General features: G+C 39.2%; 3 protein-coding genes across 4 annotated transcripts in view; 1 reads left to right on the top strand and 2 right to left on the bottom strand.

The window, feature by feature from the left end:
* The window catches only part of LOC133115765 (uncharacterized protein C7orf50), a 98,344-nt gene extending 83,002 nt beyond the window's left edge, over positions 1 to 15,342 (bottom strand). The window contains exons 1-3 of one of the 2 annotated variants that reach the window (XM_061225392.1): positions 15,322 to 15,342; positions 13,934 to 14,089; positions 13,694 to 13,831 (exon numbers count right to left, since the gene is read on the bottom strand). In XM_061225392.1, coding sequence (XP_061081376.1) covers positions 13,694 to 13,831; positions 13,934 to 14,089; positions 15,322 to 15,324 — 297 coding nt within the window. In that variant the 5' untranslated portion in view covers positions 15,325 to 15,342. Of the gene's footprint in view, positions 1 to 13,693; positions 13,832 to 13,933; positions 14,090 to 14,719; positions 14,951 to 15,321 lie in introns of those variants that run through there. The other variant, XM_061225393.1, reaches the window with a different exon arrangement.
* LOC133115791 (ubiquinol-cytochrome c reductase complex assembly factor 4) lies at positions 15,265 to 17,242 on the top strand. Its single transcript, XM_061225394.1, has 2 exons — positions 15,265 to 15,417; positions 16,156 to 17,242. Exons 1-2 carry the CDS (start codon positions 15,323 to 15,325, stop codon positions 16,508 to 16,510), a joined length of 450 nt encoding a protein of 149 aa, XP_061081378.1. The 5' UTR covers positions 15,265 to 15,322; the 3' UTR covers positions 16,511 to 17,242.
* A 427-nt stretch (positions 17,243 to 17,669) lies between these two features.
* LOC133115807 (histone H3.3A) lies at positions 17,670 to 23,125 on the bottom strand. The gene is made up of 4 exons (XM_061225395.1): positions 23,045 to 23,125; positions 20,291 to 20,439; positions 18,684 to 18,837; positions 17,670 to 18,152 (listed from the first exon to the last, which is right to left on the bottom strand). Exons 2-4 carry the CDS (start codon positions 20,416 to 20,418, stop codon positions 18,024 to 18,026), a joined length of 411 nt encoding a protein of 136 aa, XP_061081379.1. The 5' UTR covers positions 20,419 to 20,439; positions 23,045 to 23,125; the 3' UTR covers positions 17,670 to 18,023.

The following is a 23,125-nucleotide window of genomic DNA, read 5'->3' as shown; positions in this document are numbered from 1 at the left end:
TAAAATGTCACGGGCATAGACACCACCATCAGTGAGCAAGAAGCTTGAAAAGGTCACCACCAACCATTCTATTTTCAAAACAGTCAAACAGTCATTTTTCGAGGAAAAGCCACACAAAGGTCATTTTTGCATGAAGATTTTTCCAATACTCGTTCTCAATGTTTTTTTCGAATAAGTTTGTTGTGTATGGTTACAGATTCATGAATATTAATTGGCATACTTTCCAACCCTGCTTCTCCCCTCAAGTGTTCAAAAGGCAAACGGAATACACCCAAACCCAAGGTCACACTGAAATCCAAACAGACAAGTTTAAGAAACCCGTTTTGCAGACAGATTAGAAGCCTATAAATTATATTTTAAATGGACATTCTCCATACAAAACTGAAATTAGTCCAGGACTAAGCTTAATCTGTGTATTTGAAACCAGCCCATATGAATATGAAACTTCAGGAATTTACTGGCAATGTTGAATTGAATGTATTAAATTACATAATTCTTTCCTTTTGATCGAGAGAGACCCATGGCTCCATTGTAGCTTATGGTAAGCAGTGGAAGTACTACACACAAGCAACGGCTGAGCTCTATGGAGTGCATTGGTGGAGTACTCCCGCAGGTGTATGGCTGACAAAGTTGGTGCAAAAGTACAGTTCAATTCACCGTTTCCAGCCTTTTCATTGAATAGCTGACCACCAATCATCCTGTCATCTGAATATCAACTGTTGCAAACTACTGCTGACTCCATGATGTACCCAACACTTGCTAAGTATTAAGTTAGCAAATGTGATAAATGTGTCTAATGAAACTGGTGAAACAATCACAAACTTGAAAGCATTTTGTTAGTAGGATGAAACTTGAACTATTAAATATAGACAATAATTAGACAGCTAACCACAAATAAGGATACATGATATTAATAATGTAATGTGATTAGGATATTCCCAAAAGTCTCACAATTACTTTTCAGCTTAATCGGACTGATCATTTTAAACTACTGGTTGTGATAAACCATACAACTTGTGCATTGCTTCCAATGGGCAATTCCAATTTTCTCTCAGAGGTGAGAGCTTGACAGACTTAGCAACAGGAAATAAAGTTTACAAGACTTTGGGTGGGGGTTGACAAAGGGTGAACTGGTGGTCCTAAACAAGAAGAAAATTAACCACCATGATCATAACTACTTGTTAGTAGTGCATACCACTTCAAAATGGTATGAAAAACACAAATCAACAAACAGTGAGCAAGTGATCATTCTAGCCCAGTTTACAGAGAGGTCACTTACTACAGAAGATACTTTAATTTGGTATAGGATAGAAGCCTGCTGCCATGTCTGTCGCAAACACCTTTCACAAACTCAATGACCTGTGCAGAAAAAAAAGAATCTGCACATGACATGTAGGGGGGTCATTTCTGATTTCATCAATACAGATTTAGGTGTCAAGTTGCATGAGTCATTTACCCAAAAACAGCTTGGATTGACCACACATGATCATTTCAGCTGAAACAGCAGTCTGAATCTTCACACTATAATAAAATAATGGGCAACATAGACCCCGTTTCCATTTTATCAGGGAATGATTGCTTAAGCATTGAGTAGACTGTTCCAAGAAAGTTTGAATTTTGCAATGGCCTGACCTGTAATGTCAAAGTGAGTCAGCTAGAAGCTTTTGATAGTAGCCATAAAACTATTTATATTACAGGAACATCACATGGTAACCATAAACCAGAGAAATACAAACCTCATGCTGACAAAAAAAAAAAAACATATTTGCAATTAACCATCCATTTTCTAAGTAAAAGTACTTGTAGCATCCTGTACCAGGAATAGCATATCACTCCTGTAAATCAAACAGAATGCTCTAAAGATTGGCATTTAGACAGCCGTGCACAGAGGCCAAGCACACTGAAGCTCAAAGCTAAGAGCTGGAGGGCAATCTTTAATGAACCCATTAGCTTCTGTTAGCCAATATCAGCATGAGGAAGGAGATCCCAGCTGCGGATGATTCAAACTCGCTGTATGCTATCGGCAGAGAAAATGTGAATAGTGCTCATGAAAAATGTTCAGTAAATGTCTTGAAGTTGTTGTTTTTTTCTTCAGTCCAATAACAGAGTGAAGAGAATTGGTGAGGCCAACACCCAGTCCTTTTTGACTGAAGATGTATTCAATTGCAATGAATAGTGGTACCAGCTGCACTAACTCCTAGATACTGTACCAGATTGTTCTTCATTACAGTGACGGACCTGCTCCATTTCAGCACACATTACATTAAGCAAATCCTCACAATTCCACTCTCTATTCCTTTCTTGAACAGAAACAAATTCAATACCAGGCAAACTGTAATGTATCACATTATCAACAGAATGAAAAGCTGGGCATACAACAACCAGTGATACAACAGGAGAGACATGCACACTTTGTAAAGGCAGTGGCACCTGAAGGAATAAAAGACAAGAATTATTTTTCTACTAACCGTGCATTGCATTCATTCCAAGTTACCTTTTTTGGTCGCAATGTCACAATTACGAGGTCCTTTTCTTGTAATTATGAGAAAAGATCTCGTAATATAAGTTGGCCTTGGGAAATAAAGCATGTGTGAAAAGGCTGATTGAGCTGTAGGTCTAATGGATAGCCAAGCAAAGCTATTTGATTTGATTTGATTTGATTTGATTTGATTTGATTTGATTTGATTTGATTTGATTTGATCTGATTCGATTCAATTCATCTTGGTTTGAGACATTGGGAGATATCATCAGCATTATTGACAGCATTGCGTTTGCTCAACTGACCCAATCACTGAACGAATGGTCAGTGACACAAATCTTTGTACTGAAATGAACAAAACGATTCAAACCAGCAAAGTAATATCCACCATTACTGTAGGCATTTATCTGAATGTTGTTCGTGTAATTACGATTTTTTTGTTTTTTTTTGTAATTACAATTCCAAAGAAAACGTTATTACCACATAACGAGTGAAAAACCTGCGTGAATGATAAAAGGACGAGCTAAATAAATCCAAATGAACGCAACACGCTTCTCTATTCCACAGCTACCTTTGTAGTACACTTTTTTTTTTTTTCAATCCCCATCTCAGGATATTTTCTGCATTGTTATTGTAGACTTTTGCCAGCATGGCAATTTGTCATCCTTTGTCTGTATGTCAAATAATTAAAATACTTAAATAAATAAATGTAAAGTTAAAAGCAGCAGCCATCAATCATGTTTGCAAGCTTTTGAAACTTGCATATAATACCCATGGTATAAGTGATTTAAGAGAACTTGGGGCATTCACCAATTTTCTCTTATTTAGATTTTTTTCTTAGGTAGGAACAACATTTCCGAGAGGTCCATACCAGTCATACGAGTCATGTAAACAAGAGCCTTGCAGGGCACGTCAGCACAGCTCGCTGGGCACACCAATATCGAATCAAAGTTTAAAACTAGGCGTTGCAGATCAAATATGAATCAAGATTCAGCAACTGCATTGCTTATTTCTCACCTGAAATGTTTTCAGAATTGTATTTTAGTGGACGTTTAAGGAGAATAGTGGATGTTTTCGGAGGTCTGCCATATTATACGTTTTGTCTAAAAAGAAGGAACTGCAGTCTACCCAAACAGGTATCAGTCGTCCATTTTCTCATTAATCCCATTGGCCAAAACCCACCTACAATACTAGGTGTGTTTGTTGAAGCCGATGTGGCACACTCGTATGAACCCCTTTGTTCGGACAAAGTAAGATGAATTTATGATAATACAATAATGTTCTTGTATGAGGCCAATTATCTTGATAGGAAGGTAGAGTAGCATTTGCACCATGGTATGCCATTATAACAGATCTGAATTGAATGGTATTCAAATGTGGCATACGGGAATTATGAATTTTGGCAGGTTAAAGACTAGGTTGGCAGCAGCATTCTGGACCAGTTGTAGTGGCCTTACGATACAGGCCAGCAAGGAGTTATAGTATAGTTAGAGTCCAAATGAGAGGACAAGGGTTCACACAAGTAGCTGCTCAGCCCAGGGCTGCTAAGCAGTGATTATGGACCAAGAGGAAGGCGATTAAGATCTTTGACCAGGGAGGGTGCCATCAAAGATGGGTAGTGGTCTCTCTAATGTTTATCAAACCAAACCAATCTCACTTTGGCCGGTGAGCAGACACATAATTTGTTTTATTAGGAAGCACCTTTGTTTTCAGTTGCGGCCCTTCTATTTGGTGCGAGATATGTCTGGATAGCGGGATAGCATGCAACTGCCTGATACGCTTTGACAACCCTTAGCCTCTTTGGGGAGGTAAGGGAAGAGTATCCGGATACTGTGAAGAGAGAATTTGTAGACCAAGTGGTTTTCACAATGCGGTGACGAAGTTCAGCTGGCCATCGAAGGTCATACCCAAATTCTTAGCTGACTGTGATTGAAACGAATATCCAGGCTGAGCGAGGTTCGGCCTGAAATATCAACTAGGCAGGCAGAGACACATGCCTGACGTGTTGGAGGGAGAACTTGAACATAGCTATGATATGAAAAGTCAAAAGCAGAGATAAGAGAACCAAGTGATTTTGTGCAATGGGAGGAGTACTTGGTACTACAAAGCACTTAGCCCTGTAGGCCGCTGGACAAAACAGGAATGAAACTTGGTAGGAATGGTCAATAAGATACAAATCACACCATGGAAGGGTAGAGCCCGAGATGCCCAGTGGAAAACAGCACCGAACACAGCAGACTCGTCAAGGCCGGATGAGGATAGAGCCGAGCAAATAGCCTCTGTAACTGTGAGAATAGCAGTCTCAGTGGAGTGGCCAAATTTGAAAACTGATTAATTGGGGTCAAGGAGGTTATTCTCCTGGAGACAGTTGGTTATAGACCGCACACTACAGAGTTTTAAATAAAAATGAGGAAAGTGAGAGCAATCAGTAATTCTGTACATCTGATGGGTTCAGACAAGTATAATTATTTAGACTGTTTCAAGGTAGCTTCCAATTTTATCGGCCCAATATTTCATAAATTGGAGTCTACTTACTTTTGGTATTGATTGTGCAGTGATATACTTATGTGCTGGTGAAATATGAACTCAGTTCTACGTAACATTTTTTTGTTGTTGTACATGAAAAAGAATCACCAGGCTAAACGGACCATTCAGAATTGGACCCAGTTTCTACTTCACAAGTGGATTCATTTTTAGGCCAAAGCTCTTTACTTTCGTTCAATTTGCAAGTACTTTAGTTAACTTAACTTTCCTTCAATTTGCAGATAAAAAACGAGGAGGTTCAGCCAACAATTTGGAATCTACTAAAGTAATCCTGGAAGATTTAAACCTGGCAAATGAAATTAAATATAAATAAATGTAAAGTTCTACATGTGGGAAATAAAAACATAAGGCAAGGCTACTTGATGGGTGGCACAAAATTTGATTACCAGAACGAGAGGGCACAAATGGAAATTGGCAATGGATAAATTCCGCACAGATATTAGGAAGTATTTTTTCATACAGAGAGTGGTCACTGTGTTGAATAGCTTGCCAGGACATGTAGTGGAGGCAGGAACACTGGGGGTTTTCAAGACCAGGCTTGATACGGTGCTATATACTATTTAGCTTTTAGGGAAACTAAGCAGTGGGTACATTTAGGGGTAGGAAAAGGCGAGCATTGCTGGGCAGAATGGCCTTTTCGCCATTATATTACATTATATTATATATTAAACATGCATTTGCATGAACCTGCGTTGCCCCAGAAAAAGGTTACGTTTATGCACACCAGTATTTTCTCCAGAATACACCAGCATTCAATTGTGCTAATCAGTGTATTAGCCAGCCATTTGCTTCACTTGACTCGCATATCGAAACATCAAAGTGCACATTAGCCAGCTGTGAACTTTAGTTAGCGAAATTGTGTCAAGAGAATATATGAAATTATGAAATTGGCAATATCAGACTACAAAGACATGAACATTTTGCCCCAGAATACTTGTGTGCTTCAACTGAAACTTCCTGCTTGTCCAGACGCAGTTGGTGAGCCACAGCAATAGAAGAAATAGTTCTTGACTAAAATGTGTATTTTTGAGCTCTGCATTATATTAGTAACTAGATGTTACTGTTGAGTTTTTTTAACGTAAATTGTCAGCACATTAATTACCAGAAAATAATTGTTTCTACTAACATGGAAATACCCCATATCTGCACACTACAGGTAGTGTAGTGCAGGGTACAGCTTTTTTCCACAAAATTAATTTCTGTGAACAAATTCTGTTTCTTGGAAGCTCCCGATTCTTGAAATTGATTCAATGAAAATGGATGTTATTTCCCGCACACATGAGCAGAGAGATTTATTGCCCTATAATTCTTTATGAATTTATAAATTGCAACTAAATTCTACCCAAAGTATAAACGGCAGACTCCCACACAAACAAATGAAGACTTTAAAGAGAACCAATGGCCTGAATTACTGCCATTGGTTCTTCAGGGTCAGTTTCATGATTATTTTTATTTTTATGAATGGCATTTCACAAAGCTATCCTGTTTCTGCTACTGAATACCATAAAAACTATTTCAAAGGCTGCACAAGTCATATATCATCTGATTAATACATACCACAATCCCTGAGAAAAATTAAACATTGTAGAATCTTCAAATATCCCAAGTGAAAGAACTGTGAATTAGCCTTGCCCCGCACAACAAATCCTTTTATGTACAGATGGATTTCCACTGGCTCCAGCTCTCCCCAGAACAAATAAACCCATGTCCATCAACAGGTTTCCAACCATGGTAAATCAAGTATGTTAAAAACCACTAAGCCAGTGTATCGGCTTAATTGATAGATGCGTTTTTGTGATCTTAGCAAATTTGTACATAACATTTTTTTTCGTTTTGTGGCAGAAGCACAAAACAAATGGTCGCAGTTGTAATGCATAGATGTATTTATACAGGCCCTCAGCTCATTTGTAAATCCAGTCACAAGGATGGATTCACTCTCCTATAATCTCTTCTGGAGAGTCCACTGCAGTAACAACAAAACAAAACTACCAAGTGATTGAAAGCAACTGCAAGGTAAGGAACAACTTAACACATTCATCTCTACAATTTATCACCCCATGTCTCTCTTAAGCAACCTACACTCACTGTTAACAATTCCTTAGCCCTGTACCTATGTGTTGTGGGGACAGGGGAGTTTTATGCCCAATGTGTCATTTTGAAGCTGAATTTAGTCATGTGAGCCGTGGGTCGATTTCGCAGCTATACCTCCAAGGGAGAGGAAAATATCTGTTAATGACGAAATGTGCAACAACAAGTTTTATAGTCCTTGCTGCGTCACTAATTAAAGCATACAAAGAGACCGGAACTGCCATAGCTCTTAAAAAATATTCTACACCATGTCGACACAATAATGTATTGCTTGGCAACAGCACAGCAACCATGAACAGGCACCATCAAGTCGAGTTGTACTAATGTCACCCACATTTAGAACAGGCGCAATTTCCAATCTACTCTGGCTAATGCCCAACTGGTTATTCATCAACAACAGTTGAATGCAAGAATGTTGCTTGGATGCATCCAGTCACAGTATATTTAAGAGATGTCTAATTCAAGCCAATCTAAGGAAGCAGAGAGAAAAACAAAAACAAAAAAAAACATAGAATTGAATACAGTAAACAGTAAACACGGGTGGTGTTATGAGCCTGGCTGGGACCTTGATGGCTCCCAACTGAATTTAAAAGTAGGAAGAAAGAGTAGATTAAAGTATAGATTGTGTGGTTGAGGGGTGTTCGGTGGCTGGCCTGCAGCGGGGAAATGCACAGTGTTTGTGGAAAGAGCAGCAGGACGTAGGCATATTGCGGTCTGGGAAAAACATGAGTGAAAGGCGGAAACTGTTTTTCCAGCTGTGACATTGCAGTCTGGGAAACAGACAGAAAGTATTATTTAAATAACAGCCTACCGGTGAGAACCCTGTAAATTTGAAGATCAGGATTTCTAACCCTGACGCTTTTTAAAATTTCTTTATTACTACTTAATTATTTTCCAAATGCAACATGCAGATTAATTCCCCCTCATGAGAACCTGTATGACCACGCATACAAAAACTGTTTTCTTTACATGGCCTCTTCTGAAAATTAGATTTAAATCATGCTGTTTGGGGGACACTGGTTCATGCATGAATCTCACTCATGGTGAGAGACCTCAGATAGGAACTGAAATCCCAATGCTATGGTGACAGGTAAATTAATAAACAAATAGAAACCCAGACAAAGCACTCAGTAAAGAGCTCTACAGATTTTTTAAAACAAACTTCACCCTCATTAGAGGTCATGGAAAACATCAATAAGCCACAGTATTGCAATACTTCTTTCTGCAATACAGTATCGATAAAATATCAATACTTGGTGCAACTTTATTTAAAATGATATTTCATAATGCATGTTATTTTGGAAATTTTTTTTATTTTTGCCTCAGTTGCACAAATATCATGATGTACTGCAGATAATCTTTTTGCAATGTATCGCATATCACAGAATCACCTGTACTGTGATACTATCACCGTACTTTGCCGATGATACGATGGTGTCATATCGCCAGCTCCCCTGTGATTCCTGACCCTAACCCTCACTGGAAAAAAAGCAAATCGACCTGCACAATATACTGCGCTTCTTTAACTTTATTTATTCCCTTTCCCCGCCCCCACATTCCCTTCTCTCCCTCATTAAAAGATACACAAACACAAACTGCTCCTGTGAGAAAACGAGCCATGGCTCAGGACTGCACGTGGAGCTGGGACTCTGGAAAGAGGACGGCTGGAGTGCTCGGACATTACTGCAGGACTACTTCATATTACTACTTCATATTACACACACTCATTTACCACTTTATTAAGCAGACCTGTACACCAGCTTGTTAATGCAAATATTGAATCGGTCAATCATGTGGCAGCAACTAAATGCTTAAAAGCATGCAGACGTGGTCAAGAGAAATAGCTGATCACCTAGGATTTTCACACACAACAGTCACGAGTGAAGGGTTTGCAGAGAATGGTGCAACAAAGCAAAAAACATCCAGTAAGCAGCAGTTCTGCGGGCAAAAATGCGTTGTTAATGAGAGAGGTCAGAGGAGAAGGGCCAGACAGGTCGAAGCTGACAGGAAGGTGACAGTAATGCAACCACGCATTACAACAGTGGTATGCAGAAGAGCATCTCCGAACACATAACGTGTCAAACTTCTGTGTGGATAGGCTAGAGCAGCAGAAGACCAATACGTCTAAAAAATAAGTCTAATAAATACCTAATAAAATGCTCACTGAGTATATAAAGCCTGTGGATCCAAACACACATGGGAGCATCTCACTGCACAGACTAGGACAGAAAAATGTTCCCTTCTGCTCCTATGATGGTTTTTAATAGCTACCTGCAAGCACATAGCACTGCCAACTACTGGAATCAAGATTCCAGACCGCGTTACATCCAACTGGTCAGCACTGTTTTTCAAAGGATTTTTTAAAATGCCAATGTCTGCTGATGGTACACTGGGACTATGGAATTCGTTAAAATGTCCAATACGTGTTCAGTCCTATTCAGGACATTTGCAAGAGAGCTACATTTTTACTGTGGAGCCACGTATAGTGAGGTAGAGCCACAAATAGTGAGATTTACCTCACAGATGTGTAGGGTGTCTCTCAGCCAGCATAGCATTTCACACATTTAAGGGCTCCTGGGTGACTCATCGAGCTGGGAAATCATTCTTAGCAGATTGAAGGACTCCAATTATAAACCGATTCCAGGCCATGCCAGTGCAAGCAGCAGCTTGTCGTCTCATGCGTACACTGACCAGCCCTCCAGCACAGCTCAGTGAGATCACAAATTCAGACCTTACTCTCTCACCACATGACTGAACAACTTAAATCCATCTCTTCTTGGAAGTCTAAAAGTTAAAAATGTAACTTACCACAACGGAACAGACTACTACTTTAGCAAATAGCCAGTTTATTGTCTTATTACCTTGTCAGGTAATAAGACAATAAACTGGCTTGGATAAGAGTACAAAATAATTTACCCTAATCCAGATTCCAGGTGCTGCAAGTTTAGTTTGTCATGTAAGCACCATTAATAAGCCACCTCTGCTTGAGAGTCAGTGGAGTTGATCCATGGCATGCATTTTCAGCCAGTGTTTGTCCACTTCTGGTCTCAGTGGAAAAATTGCCTCACCGCAAATGGAACTAAAAGTGGTCTATTCAATTAAAGGCTGTACTCTGAATTCAGTATATGTTCTCTTTTTATCTTCATCATAAAATACACAAAAGTTAAAGCCAGCCAGTGACCATTAAACATTTGCCACAGCAGCAAAAACTACAGTCAATCTTGCCTTTAAACACTAAGAAGCAACACAGCGTCTGGCCTTTGCTTTCGGAGTGAGGAAGTTGTGCAAAATTAAATCAAAGTCGGAATAAACAACAGGCTAGCTTAATCCATGTCGTATGGAGAGAGCAGAGTAATTAAGAAGAGTGTGAGAGAAACAAGTGGACGGAGAAAACCCAATACCAAGAAAGTGAACATTGAATGGCACAGGTGTTGAATAATGAACTGGCTTTATGATTGCATTTGTAAATTGAAATTCTGAGTGAGGGAGGGGAGGGGGTGGGAGGGGGGCTGTACCAGGAAATGAATACAAGGCAGGCTCAGATGAACCTCAGCAGAGTCTCTAAAACCAGCAGACATTTTAGGCACAACATTCTGCCTGTGCTGACAGAAAGCACTGCACGCTCACCTGGAAACCCTGTTATCACAGATGTGTCGAGCAATTAAGAGGCAGGAGAGCAAAACAAAATGGTGCCCATCTCACTTCAGTATACAGGGGCCTGCAGGTGCACAGAGCAGATGAAAGGTCAGTGGACTAATCCAATTTGATCGAGAGGAGCCAAGAGAGACTCCACCTGCCTCAAATTACTCAGCATCAAACAATAAAAAACTGCAGCTTAAACAGAGCCATGTGCTCTCCCATGGCAACTGAAATGAGCGGTTCCGTCTTTCGCCCTCAAGCACTGAAACTCACAGCACATACAGACACTGCATTACATACTGAACTTCCATACGACCTCTTCACCACCTCTTCACCACAACTACAAAAAATGACAAAAAGCTATTTCCACAATTCTAGATACATAATTAAAAACGGTAAACAGGATCAGCAATACTGAAAAAGAAAGAATGAAATGAGTCATTTTTGCAAATATGACGCAACTGCTTAGAATGACAACCACTTCAATATTTCACTATAATTAAATTTTCGTTCAAGCAGCAGTCCAGTCTCATTATTTTGAATGATGCAAAATCACCCCAGGACCGTTTTTATAGATGTATTCTTCTCTTCATAAACGCCTATTAATTTAACAGGATTCTCAGTCTATCAAAGTAGTTTTATCATATTAACCCCTCTTTAAATGCAACAGTCTTGTGGCAATTATGTTGTGCCAAGTGGCAACACATCTGCAGATACTAAAATGGTTTAGCCCCACCTAGTGGTAACGTCACTCATGTTTGATCAACCATTACTTGGACCACAGTATTTGTCATTTCAGTAAAAAAAGGTTTTCAATTGGAGAAAAAAAAAAAAAAGAAGTTTGTCACATACACATGTTTACACTCCATACATCTGTAAATATTAAATTCCTAAAAATCGGTTTGCATACAAAAATAATGCTATCATTAAACTTCCCCCAATTATGTTTGATAGAAATTGAAAAAGCAGGCACATGGCAAAAATGTTATATGTACTCAACCAGCACTATGGATATGAAATAGAACAATGAAAGTGCAGACAGTCAGCTTTACCCAGTGGTCCATGCAGCAGAGTGCACTGGTTTTTGTTCACCTTCAGCAAATGATTCAGACCCAAGAAACGAGATTAGGTGAGCCAACTGTAATCAAATGCTTTCATTGATCAATTAAGTGGCAAGTAAGAAGGAAAGCCAGCACACCCTGCCGCTCTCCAAGACCAGGGTTGATGGCCCCTAGGTTAGAAGATTGACTAGGCCAGTCAAGAACCTTCCACTTTTTCGCCCTCAAAAACTTTAGGAGTTAGTTTGCAATTATCATCCTGCTGCAAGGTGAAGCACCAACCAATGGGATTTGAGGCATTTGGTTGAATCTGAGCAGTTAAGTTGTTTCTGTATACTTCTGAATTCATACTGCTGCTGCTGTCAGCAAACACATCATCAATAACAAAGAGATAGCCAGCTCCAGTGGCAGCCATACATGCTCAAGCCATAAGACTACCTCATCCCTCTTTCAAAGATGAGGGGGGTGTTTTGGATCATTGGCAGTTCCTTTTCTTACGTCACACTTCTCTCTTTCCATCACTCTGGTAGAGGTAAATACTCATCTCATCTGTCCATAAGAATTTGTTCCAGAGCTTTTCAAATTTAGTTTTTAGCTAATTCTAACCAAGCGGTTTTGTTCTTGGGACCTGGTTTGCACCTTGGATTGAAACCTCTGAGGCGAAACTGTTGTCGTCTTCTCTTTATTTTAGTCGTTGACACATCTATGCTCACATCCTGGAGAGTGTCCTTGATCCATTCGACAGTTGAAAAGGGATTTGGTTTGAAAAATTATTGTTTGATCATGCAGCAGTGGCCTTCTGTGGTCTACTCCAGCTGAGCTCACCAGTGCAGTCCTGCTTCTAAACGATGCACCAAACACTTGATTTCAATACACCTAATCTTTTAGCTATGCCACCGATTGATTTATTCAGATTTTTCCACCCCACGAAGGCCCGCTTTACTGGCATTGACACTTCTTTGCTCCTCATGCTGAGGGACAGCAAACAGCAAGTTTTCTTGCACATGAACTGATGATGCAATAACACACAGCTGGCCATGAACCAGCTCAGCAGCCAGTTGTCCAATTGTCCCATTTTGGGAGACAATTACTTTGTTTGAAAAAGGGGGGACTATGTATAAAAATGGCTGTAAATCCAACATAGTTCACCTGATATGGATGTAATACCTGCAGATTAAAGGTGTCAGTCTGTACTTATCCTCAAATTCATTGTTTAATTTCAAATGCATTGTGCTGGAATAGAGCCAAAACAACAACAATTGTGTCACTATACAAACACTCATGGACTGCACTGTACATGTAGAGGGGTGTCACATTTTATGAAAAATAGATGTGGGATTTATTTTTCTTTTTTTATTACATGTGCAAAGCTGTGAGAGATTGTGTGAGAAAAAGAGACAAAAACCTGCCATTTGTAACACTTGTTCACAAATGTCAAATGTGGACAACGGACAGAGAACACAAACATTCGTACACTGTGTTATTATTCTGTTCTCTAACAGGAATTTACAGTGACCAGCCAATATGTTATTTTTTTAATCAAGTAAGCAAGTAAGTTACTATTTTGTTGAACAGATAAAAAAGGCATGTATTTTAAGCTGTTTGACATTGTGCTCATCTATTTGTTTCCTCAATGTGGAAAATTGGTTGCAGTTTGTGCTGTAATATAAAACAGTAGTACTGACATTTAGTGAAACCCAACACGGCCAAGTAAAAATTGGTCATTGAAATCAGGCCGGAATTCCCATGCGATGCATCCTTAGTAAATACAGTATCTCTCTGAACTAAAAACACAGCTGTCAGGGACCATTGCACATGGACACAATGATTCTCCACTCTTGCCAAGTTTAATCGAAAACAAGTTACTGCAATTATCTTTACTTACCTCAGGTTTACATTTTTTCTGTTTCCTCTTCTTCCGTTTCTTTTCTGTATACTCCTCCACTTTGGGCCCTTTCGATTTTTTCTCTGGCTCAGATGGTATCTTTCTCACTTTAAGCACAGGAGCAGATCCTGGAGTCTCCTTGAGAAGTACAAAGAAATAATACAGTACAAAAGTATTATCCTAAAATCCGAGAAAATAAGATGGGGGCGGGGGTATATGCGCACCTACAAATCTTAGTACCTCAGTTTCAGTGGATGGCTTCCTCTTCTTTATTTTTACAGTTCTGACATGGTCGTCTTCCAGACTGCAGGCCTCCCTGTCCTCCAAATTAAAGGATTTTAATTTGGATTTTTTCTTCCTCCTCCCATCACATTGTTTGCTCGTTGGCATGCTGTTCTGTTGTTTCAAACAATTAATACGCAAACATAAATACATATTCTGTTAGATTGAAACAGTAAATAAAAAACACTTCCAGCTACCCCCATAACCCTACATAACCTCTTCCACTCAAGACAACAGCTTTATCATAAGTGATAGTCCGAGATAACAGTTCTGCTGTACGACATTAGCTCTGTAACTTCGGATTACTTATGAATTGATTCTATGAGCTATACATGATTCGATCAGGAACCAATTACCATTTTCCTCAAGATTAATTACAATCAGTAGCATCTACTGCTTGCAATAAGTTACCTAGTTTAATCGTTTAAATAAATAGTTACATTTAATTTAACGAAAGGACACCAAATAAGTCCGTCGATATTAGTAGACAATTCATATTTTCAAGACAAGGCATTCATAATCAAGTGCAGCGAGCTCGAGTCAACTGCAATATTGAATAGCTATGTATTTATGTATTGCCGGTATCTGACATCTACACGAATGGGCTAATTAACGTAAGCAATACGTGCGAAACATGCAAACCAAACTGGTTGCAGTAAAATAACGAAGACTAACCTCTGGAATGAACTAACGCGTTAGCTAGTTTGCCTATTTGTGATCTAAATTAGTTAGCCCGCAACTTACCTTGGCCTTCAATAAATAAAAGAAGATGCGTCTCTCCGGTATGTGCAGTTTCCGAGGCTTGTAAGTAGCCTACCGACAGTAACCTATCTAATTAATTAAATCCAAGCCTGATGAATGGATATTACCAACTATCAAACATGCCAACAGAAACTCAGTTCGAGCGGTGAGAAAGTATAAACTACTGCACGTGTCATAGAGCATGGAGAAGAGGTCCCTTCCTGTTTTCCGATTGGTGACACATTTCTGTTTCTCCAAATTTAATTGGTGTGTTCGCTTATCAGTCGACGAGCTTACTACGTTTGCTTTCTGGGATTTGTAGTTTACACGTCCGAATAATATAATAGTTCCATGCTTCTGTTCCGCGTCCCTAATTTCTAAACAAATACACTTACATGTGTAAATGGACGGAGATGTATGAAAATTATATTATAAATATAATATTATAAAAAATATTCTGAAATCTACACTAAAGCCAGGGTTATTCTTTCCATATTGTCTTCGGAACTTCACTTTGCCTTGCTTATATTCACACCGGGTCAATTTAGCAGTTGCATCACAGTGTCAAGTGAGCACCCTTTACGATCATAGCGAGTTTAGTTTACCATGCTGGGACTGGGTCAAAAGCTGTCTTCGGTCTTGAAACACAGTAGTGTATCGCTTCGTGGTGCACTGTTCCATGGAAAAGGTACAGAAAAAAAGTAAGTGTGATATAGCATTATACTGTTCACACATGTAGAATAAAACCAGCCAGACAAACGGTTAGTAATGATAGCTAGTCTGAATGAGCTAGCTAGCGCCCTAAGATAAGCGCTGTATGCTACTGGAACTTGTAATGGGAAGTTGCTTGCTTAAGCGAGTCGTTAAATCGGTCCGGTTTATTTTTTGTGTACTTTCCCAAATAATTTAACACCGCGTTAAAAAGATAAGCAATTATTTATTGTGTCTATTCCTGGTAGTATTATGGTTGGCCATTGAACGTCCCATTGATGAAATTCAAAATGTGACCTTGGGTTTGGAAACGCACTGGAGCTAACCTTAGCTACCTATTTGCAGAATAGCTAAATTGTTATCTAGTTCCCCTGCTCATCCTATACGAATTACTTCGAGGCCTGGTAAAATAGGGTTGATGAAGATGTACAACTAACTTAGCTAGCTGTCCAACTAACTTAGCTAGCTGTCCTTATCACCCAAGCGCTGACTGCAAGGAAACGCACTAGCTAGCCTACTAACTTAGATAAGTTACTGTACCGTTACGTATGTGTGATTCGTATGAGTGCCCCACACATCCTCAAAAGAGCAAATGAGGTCATGAAGCCTTTACAGTACATTTAACTGAGTTTGTGGGGGCAGGAGTAAAGAAAGTATCTTCGGTTCCTGTTTAGTTTTGGATCAAGTCTGTTACTGATATTTAATTAGCGTTGTGTTTTCTCTACAAGATTGGGTGCCGCAAGGAGCCTGTGCGTGTCCTTACAGAGGTACAGGAAGTTGCAGAACCCGCGAGACGACGACGACGACGACGACGTGGAAATCAATCAACCCCTAAAATTCTCCACCAGCAAAGCCAGCCACCGTGTTTGGAGCGTGGATCGCTCATTTGGGAATACCAAAGAGCGGCCGTGGTGGAGAGTCCTCCCACTCAGCGTGTTCTGCGCTTGCTTCTTGCTTTGGTGCGTTTTTCGGAAAGAATCTCAAATCGATAAACAGCTTGAAAAAGAATTGGATGAACACATTCCTGGGATACTTTCAGGTGAAGATGACACTAAAGAAGATGAAACAAGACCGGATTCATGATATGAAATAAATGAACTAATACTTTTTTTTTTTTTTTTTTGGTTTGTTTTTTTGTAAATAGGGTCAATACAGATTCATGAGATTATATTTATTTGTATTCGGAAGATTCTGAACATTCTATTGAGATGGACTTATGGGGCTCAAATCGGGACGTATACCGTCCATTATGCAGTCAGCAGATGCAACAAACCCTATGTGTATTGTACGTCCACACTATGCTACATCGTTTTAGGTTAAGGATGAAATATTGACGATATTACCGAAAATATTGTTTACGGAAAAAATGCAGTGAGCGTTTATAAATCCTTACTACTCAATTAGCAATAGCACCTCACCAAATGCCTCGCCGCCCGGCGAGATATAAATATGAATCATCAGTAGGCATAAGGAGGTTGCTAGGAACGTCACTGTCAGTCATGAAAAATAAATGTGACCAATCTATTTTATATGAACGTAAATTAAATGGTTTACCATTATAGGTGGTCAGCTCAGTGTAAGCTTTATTTGCCAAATATTTGTGGTGTCAATATTTCTTGAACAAGCAGTGGATGTGGGGAAACGCAAGCGTGGATAGCAGGTTAAAAGCAGTGAACATGGTATGAGGTCATATTGGTGTCGGTCACAGAAACGGGCATGTTCTGCTGTTGTACTGCAAAAGTGATTAATCTGCTTCACTGATGAAAATATTCACCTGCCAGTTAAAAGGTAATAAATAACCCATCATGCACTGGCCATTGTGTTGGAGCTTTTATGGACAACATCAAATAAACACTCTGTATAACCCAAGTAATGGTAGCCAAGGAGGACATTTTACCCTGCCCCCCCCAAGTTAACACTCATGTTAAACCAAACTCTAAAATGACTGCCTACAAGATTCCATTCCTCTTCTGCCATGGGGTTACAGACAACAAACATGTTACAATCAGATTAACCCTTTCAGGTTTAAGATCATGTGCGATTACAATATTAACTGAATGTGTCAGTAATTGCTGGTATGTTGCACAATTCTAGAACACTCACTTTAGACATTTGAAAAACATTCCAAATACCTACTCTTCAAAGTGTTAATGGTAATTTCTGACTTCATACCTACAATTTATCCTCCGTAAAATAGCCCACCTCACCTAATCATGTTTGTACTCACAGAAAAAAAAGTTAATTGAGGTAGTGGAAAGTTTATTTACAACCCAATAATCACAATGCAAAAAAGAAAAAGATTACAAGTTTGCTAATAATGTATCCAATAGGAAGCATGCAAACTAATGTCTACAGCACAATGCCAGAGGTATAACAATTTCTGATACAAATTGACTTTAAAAACCTGAGGGAGTTTGAAGGAATGTTTTACAAAATGCTTGCTACCTTTGCACTGTAAACCACTAGCCTTTATTTTCTACAATACTAACATACAAAATTAAATTGAACCTCCACATGTAGGTATTTGCAGTTCAATATAGGACTTCAAAAAATGCATTTTCATCAAAATGTTGAGTTCAAAAAGTTGGTTGTGTAGTTAAGCACGTTCGCCTCGGATTCGCCTTGCCAGCTGGATGTCCTTGGGCATGATGGTCACTCTCTTGGCGTGAATGGCACACAGGTTGGTGTCCTCAAACAGACCGACAAGGTAAGCCTCACTGGCTTCCTGCAAGGAGCAAAAAAGGGATGTGTATGTAACAGAGCCTTCAAAACAAATGTTTAATCAGTCTTATTTTACCTGAACACCTGACAAATTGCTTTCCATTTACATGAACCCAAAATGAGTTCACTAATTTATTAATTAATCCAGAAGTTAATTTTCTGAATAAATCGCCACGCGGATTAATTAAATCCTACCAATATACAGTTGACAGACCGAGACACTGTACCAAAACATTATATAGCTGTACAATAACTCAAGCTCATTGGTTGAAAATTGGTTCTAATTGCCTCAGCCAATGGCTTGGGGCAGGGTTTCAACAACATCAGCAGTTCACAGTGAAGGGGGAGGGCTAAACTGTTTTTGAGAGTGTTCATTGCTGCAATTCCTCTCTTCCCCACTAAAAATCTGAAATTACACCCCAATCAAATTAATCCTCCTAACACAGGGCTTTATTACATAAACCACATTACAATCAATCTGCATAGGAGGGTACAAAACATGAACAAAATGTTTAGGATAACCTAAAATTCTAACCTGCAGAGCACCAATAGCTGCACTCTGGAACCTCAGGTCAGTCTTGAAGTCCTGGGCGATTTCTCTGACCAGGCGCTGGAAAGGCAGCTTGCGGATCAGCAGCTCCGTGGACTTCTGGTAACGACGGATCTCCCTCAGGGCTACAGTTCCAGGCCTACACAAGCACACAAAGACCAGAGATGAAACCACTGTGTAAAACTAGTTTATGTATCTCTTCAAAGCCTGGTCTGCAGTCAAAAACTTTGCCTATTTGTCAATAAATTATCAGACACGGACATAGGTGTTAAACTGCATAGACTAGGTCTTATTTGGGGAAACTTTGTAATGAGAGGTGAGCAAGGGCTTTCTCTGATATGGAGGAACACATTTGATTGCTCCAATCAAACAGTCCTAGATGTTTGATTCAGTCACAAGGCCAGAAGATGAAACTCGAGTTAACCATAGAATATATTATATGATTGTTGAAAGTACAAATGGGCAGAGCCTTCTAACAAAGCACGGTTACTATGGTTCTGACTATCCATACTTGACTGTATTGTACAGTCTTCCTAAGCAATGACTGTGCATGTTCAGTTTGGGAGTTGAAAAGTAGAAAAAGCAGTGACAAGCTCTATGCCCTTCAGAAGATAGACATGTTGATATGTGCCATCCAAAAAGCAGGCTGGTGAGAAGGGCCAGGACACCGATGGGACATCCCAATTTTCCTCCATTTTGGACAGTACAGATAAGCAAATGTGCCATTTGAAATGCATGCAGCCAACCCCACAATCCAGTGGTCAAGATTGTGCAAGTAGATATGATGCAGGCAGAATATGCTTGATCAACAATTGCTCCTGCAATTAAGAGGGGGAAACACTGTTCACTGCTGAAGGGTTATCTGGCCATAGGCATCATATGGGGTGACAGCCACAGACACTAATAATTTGGTTATTGATCACTACTCATGTGGTTTAGCTGGACAAGCAAGCCAGGAGGACAATCTAAACACACAGCACAGAACAAGCACTTGCAATGCCCTATAAAGTTATTCACACCATCGATAGTTAGAGTAATGAAAATTGCAACATATACATTTTTTGTACAAACAAGTGCTCAGAGAATAATTACAAATAAAAAATAGATGGCACTTTCCACAATTATGTTAATAATGAATACATTTTTAAACTACTTGAACAGTAGTACAATTGCCCAGTAGAGTAATGTCTAAGTGTATATTGCCTACAATATTGCCCAGTACTTGTAAGATTAACTGATCTGGAAGGATGCACTGTCAGAGCATCTGGGAATTGAGAAATCTGTACCTGGCCAGCTACCCGTTTGTAGCCGTTTTCTGGGGTCGGTGCTTTCGTTTATGGTAGAAACTTTATTTGAATCCTTGTAAAAAGTTGTGAATTGATGAAAGTAAAAACTTAGTTTCTTGTGGAATGTGTCGCATTTAATGCACTTAAAGTTGACTACAGGGCAAAAAATATGAAGCTTCCTATTCAGGTTTAATGTTTCCTAAGTGTTTTTGTTACATCACACAATATGTGATGATACAATGATATAAACTTCAGTCAAAGTCATTGTCGTATATTAGGAAATTCCTAATAAAAGCAATCTTTTACCTGTATCTGTGAGGCTTCTTCACACCACCAGTAGAGGGCGCACTTTTCCTAGCAGCTTTAGTGGCCAGCTGCTTCCTCGGCGCTTTACCACCAGTCGATTTACGGGCAGTCTGCTTAGTACGTGCCATGTTGTCCTAGCAAAGTCTTTCCTAAATTAGAAGAGATTAACATGATGCGTGTCAGTGACCTTCGTTTTTCTATACCTGAATATGTGCAACCACAGCATATTCAGACAGAATTTGCACGGATAGTAAAGTTAGGATTTAAAGCTAGCTAGCTAAGTTATACTGATATACATTAAAAACCTGAGTTTAAAATATTAATGTTGTCCTCAGGCCCTTAGCAAACAAGAATTAATTAAGCGTTATGGAACGAGAACCCTTGGTATATCATGGATATTGGCACAGCTAGCAGGGTGGTTAGGCATGATGCAAAGCTGTGCCAATATCCACGATATATCACAGGTTCGAGTTCCATAACGCTTTTAATGTCAGCTACTCCAAGTGAAATATATGCTAACTATAGAAAGCTTATCATTACTGCAGTTATGTTGTCAGCTAGCGCTTGCCAATTAACAAGCTTGGTGTATTGGCCAGCTTCACAGACTGTAATTGCTATCCTAGCTACCATAACTGGCTAGCTACCGACACAACACTAATGGCATATCATAAGTCACTAGCTAATTAGCTAGCTCAATTATAGTATAGCTAGGTAACTAGCTAGTAAGAGTTAGCAAAGGTGTAACTAGTATTATCTAAAATCTTTTTAGAATTAGAGCTAACGTCAGCCTTCCAGTTCCTGCAGTCAGTTCTCACGATCTTAATAGCTTTTCCAATTTTCAAGAGGCCTGGGGGAAAAAACATTTCTTTTTGGAAGAAAGATCCCAACATTATGGCCAAATATAGTTTCCCAGTTGGCCATAATGTTGGGGCTTTTCCTCAAAAACAAAGAATGTGAAAGGCGACTGCATAGACAGAGACAAAATAATGTTGATCTCAGGGCTCTATGATGAAATCTATAATTGTTGAGTTTCCCCAAAAAAAGGTAACTGCATACATACGTGTTAAAATACACTTGACTCTAGGACTATATTTATATTGTATTTATTTCCAAAATGAAAGGTTGCCACAGTGCCTGAATGAACAGGGCCTGAAATGCATTTCATCACAGTGCTCTGACTTAATGAGAGCTATTGAGCTTTTGAAAGGCTGTGAAAGATAACATGGCCAGGGATGAAACAAATTATACCAGGACTATCTAAAGAAACGACCATCACAACGGAAATAAATAAATGCTCTCTGAGCCATGATCAGTATTACAACATCAAAGTATCACACTGCAAGATTGTTTTTAATAAATATATATAAAATGAACCAAAAGCAACAAAATATTACCTCAATATTAGCTCATTGCCATTGGGGAGGTTACCTTTGTTGAACATACTGTATTATGGAACTGAATTGTCCCTATTACAAAATATAATTATATTTCATATATTTGTATATGTTAAACTGTACACGTGTTCTTTTATAGGCAAATGCATGACTTTAAATAGATGCGTTATGTAAATGCAAAGAACAGACGTTTTCAAATTTCCCCGTTTTGTAGTCATCATGCATTTGTTCGACGGTCCCACTGGCCGCTTCCGCGTAACCGTTGCTGATATTTTCCGTGCGTCTCGCGGTAGTTTTTTCCCGGTGCACTTTCGCAAAGCGAAAAAAAATAAGTCGTATATGCATTGAAATGTACCCTAGTCGCATGTCAAAATATCGAATATCTAACATAACATCGGTACATTTAAACCGATCGCTTCTTGCTTGGCGGTAAAGCCAATCGTTAGACCAAGCCACATTTCCCAACAATCACATAGAGAAACGTTTAATTTAATATTAGCTAACAGTTAACTAGCGAGCGAATGTTACACAAATACTGCGTTAACCAGTTACACTAACGTCACAACCCCTGACGAAATGAATTCTGCCATTCCAAACCAACTCGACAGTTCGCAAGAAATGTACTAGGCTAACGTTAGCTAGCTAGCTAGCTAGCTACCTAAACATGCGAACTACTCGCTAGCTAACGTTAAGTTAAACGTTTGCGCTTCCGATGCGATCACATAGCTAATTAGCTTAGATGTAACTTAATGCTTGCGAACATTATCCAGTAGTTAACTTAATCTAGCAAGTCAATTCCTGCAAGCACTGTACAGCAGATCTACCTAGCTCGCTATATTTAATTTTACTGCCACCATTACACGACATTCAACTGGCACGTTTCGCTCATATCTTCGCAGAGAATGTTTGTAACATGGCGTCCTCGGGTGAACTAAAATCATCGGTGGATTGCTTTGTCCGTCTTGGTGTTAGCTAACCAGCTGATGTTAGCTAGCTAGCTTTGTGGAGATGTTGGCTACACAGCTAACCGTATTTTGCTAGTTGTAGCTAGCTAGCATATATCGCTATTATAAATGAGCTGTGTGCTAACATGAACACAAATGTATATTTAGAACAAAATATTACCCAGTTTAAAAATTATTAACAATTATTTTGGCTAATGTTAGATGGTTAGCGAGTAGCTAGAAAATACCAGTTAGCTAGTGGACGCAGGCGTACCGAAACCACCGATCTAACAAACTGATGACACCTGGGGTCAAATTAATATTTGAATAAGTAACACGTCTACGATGCATTATGTAAATGTATATTATATTAATATACATTTACTGCTATAGCCAAGTTAAAGGAAACCACTTACGAACTGAATTTCGTCCCTCTTTTCACCGTCACAAATAATTTCCCTTCTGAGCGAAAGAACCTGGTCTTATTTATAGGTTTT

The sequence above is a fragment of the Conger conger genome, chromosome 2 (assembly GCF_963514075.1).
Source record: "Conger conger chromosome 2, fConCon1.1, whole genome shotgun sequence".
Taxonomy (NCBI): domain Eukaryota; kingdom Metazoa; phylum Chordata; class Actinopteri; order Anguilliformes; family Congridae; genus Conger; species Conger conger.
This window is presented reverse-complemented; position numbering and strand designations above follow the sequence as displayed.

Coding starts and splice junctions, on each gene's coding strand:
- LOC133115791 (XM_061225394.1), top strand. CDS start 15,323: ATGCTGGGACTGGGTCAAAAGCTGTCTTCGGTCTTGAAACACAGTAGT. Junction 15,418..16,155: donor GGAAAAGGTACAGAAAAAAA/GTAAGTGTGATA, acceptor TTTCTCTACAAG/ATTGGGTGCCGCAAGGAGCC.
- LOC133115807 (XM_061225395.1), bottom strand. CDS start 20,418: ATGGCACGTACTAAGCAGACTGCCCGTAAATCGACTGGTGGTAAAGCG. Junction 18,838..20,290: donor AAGAAGCCTCACAGATACAG/GTAAAAGATTGC, acceptor GTGCTTGTGTAG/GCCTGGAACTGTAGCCCTGA. Junction 18,153..18,683: donor CAGCTATTGGTGCTCTGCAG/GTTAGAATTTTA, acceptor TGCTCCTTGCAG/GAAGCCAGTGAGGCTTACCT.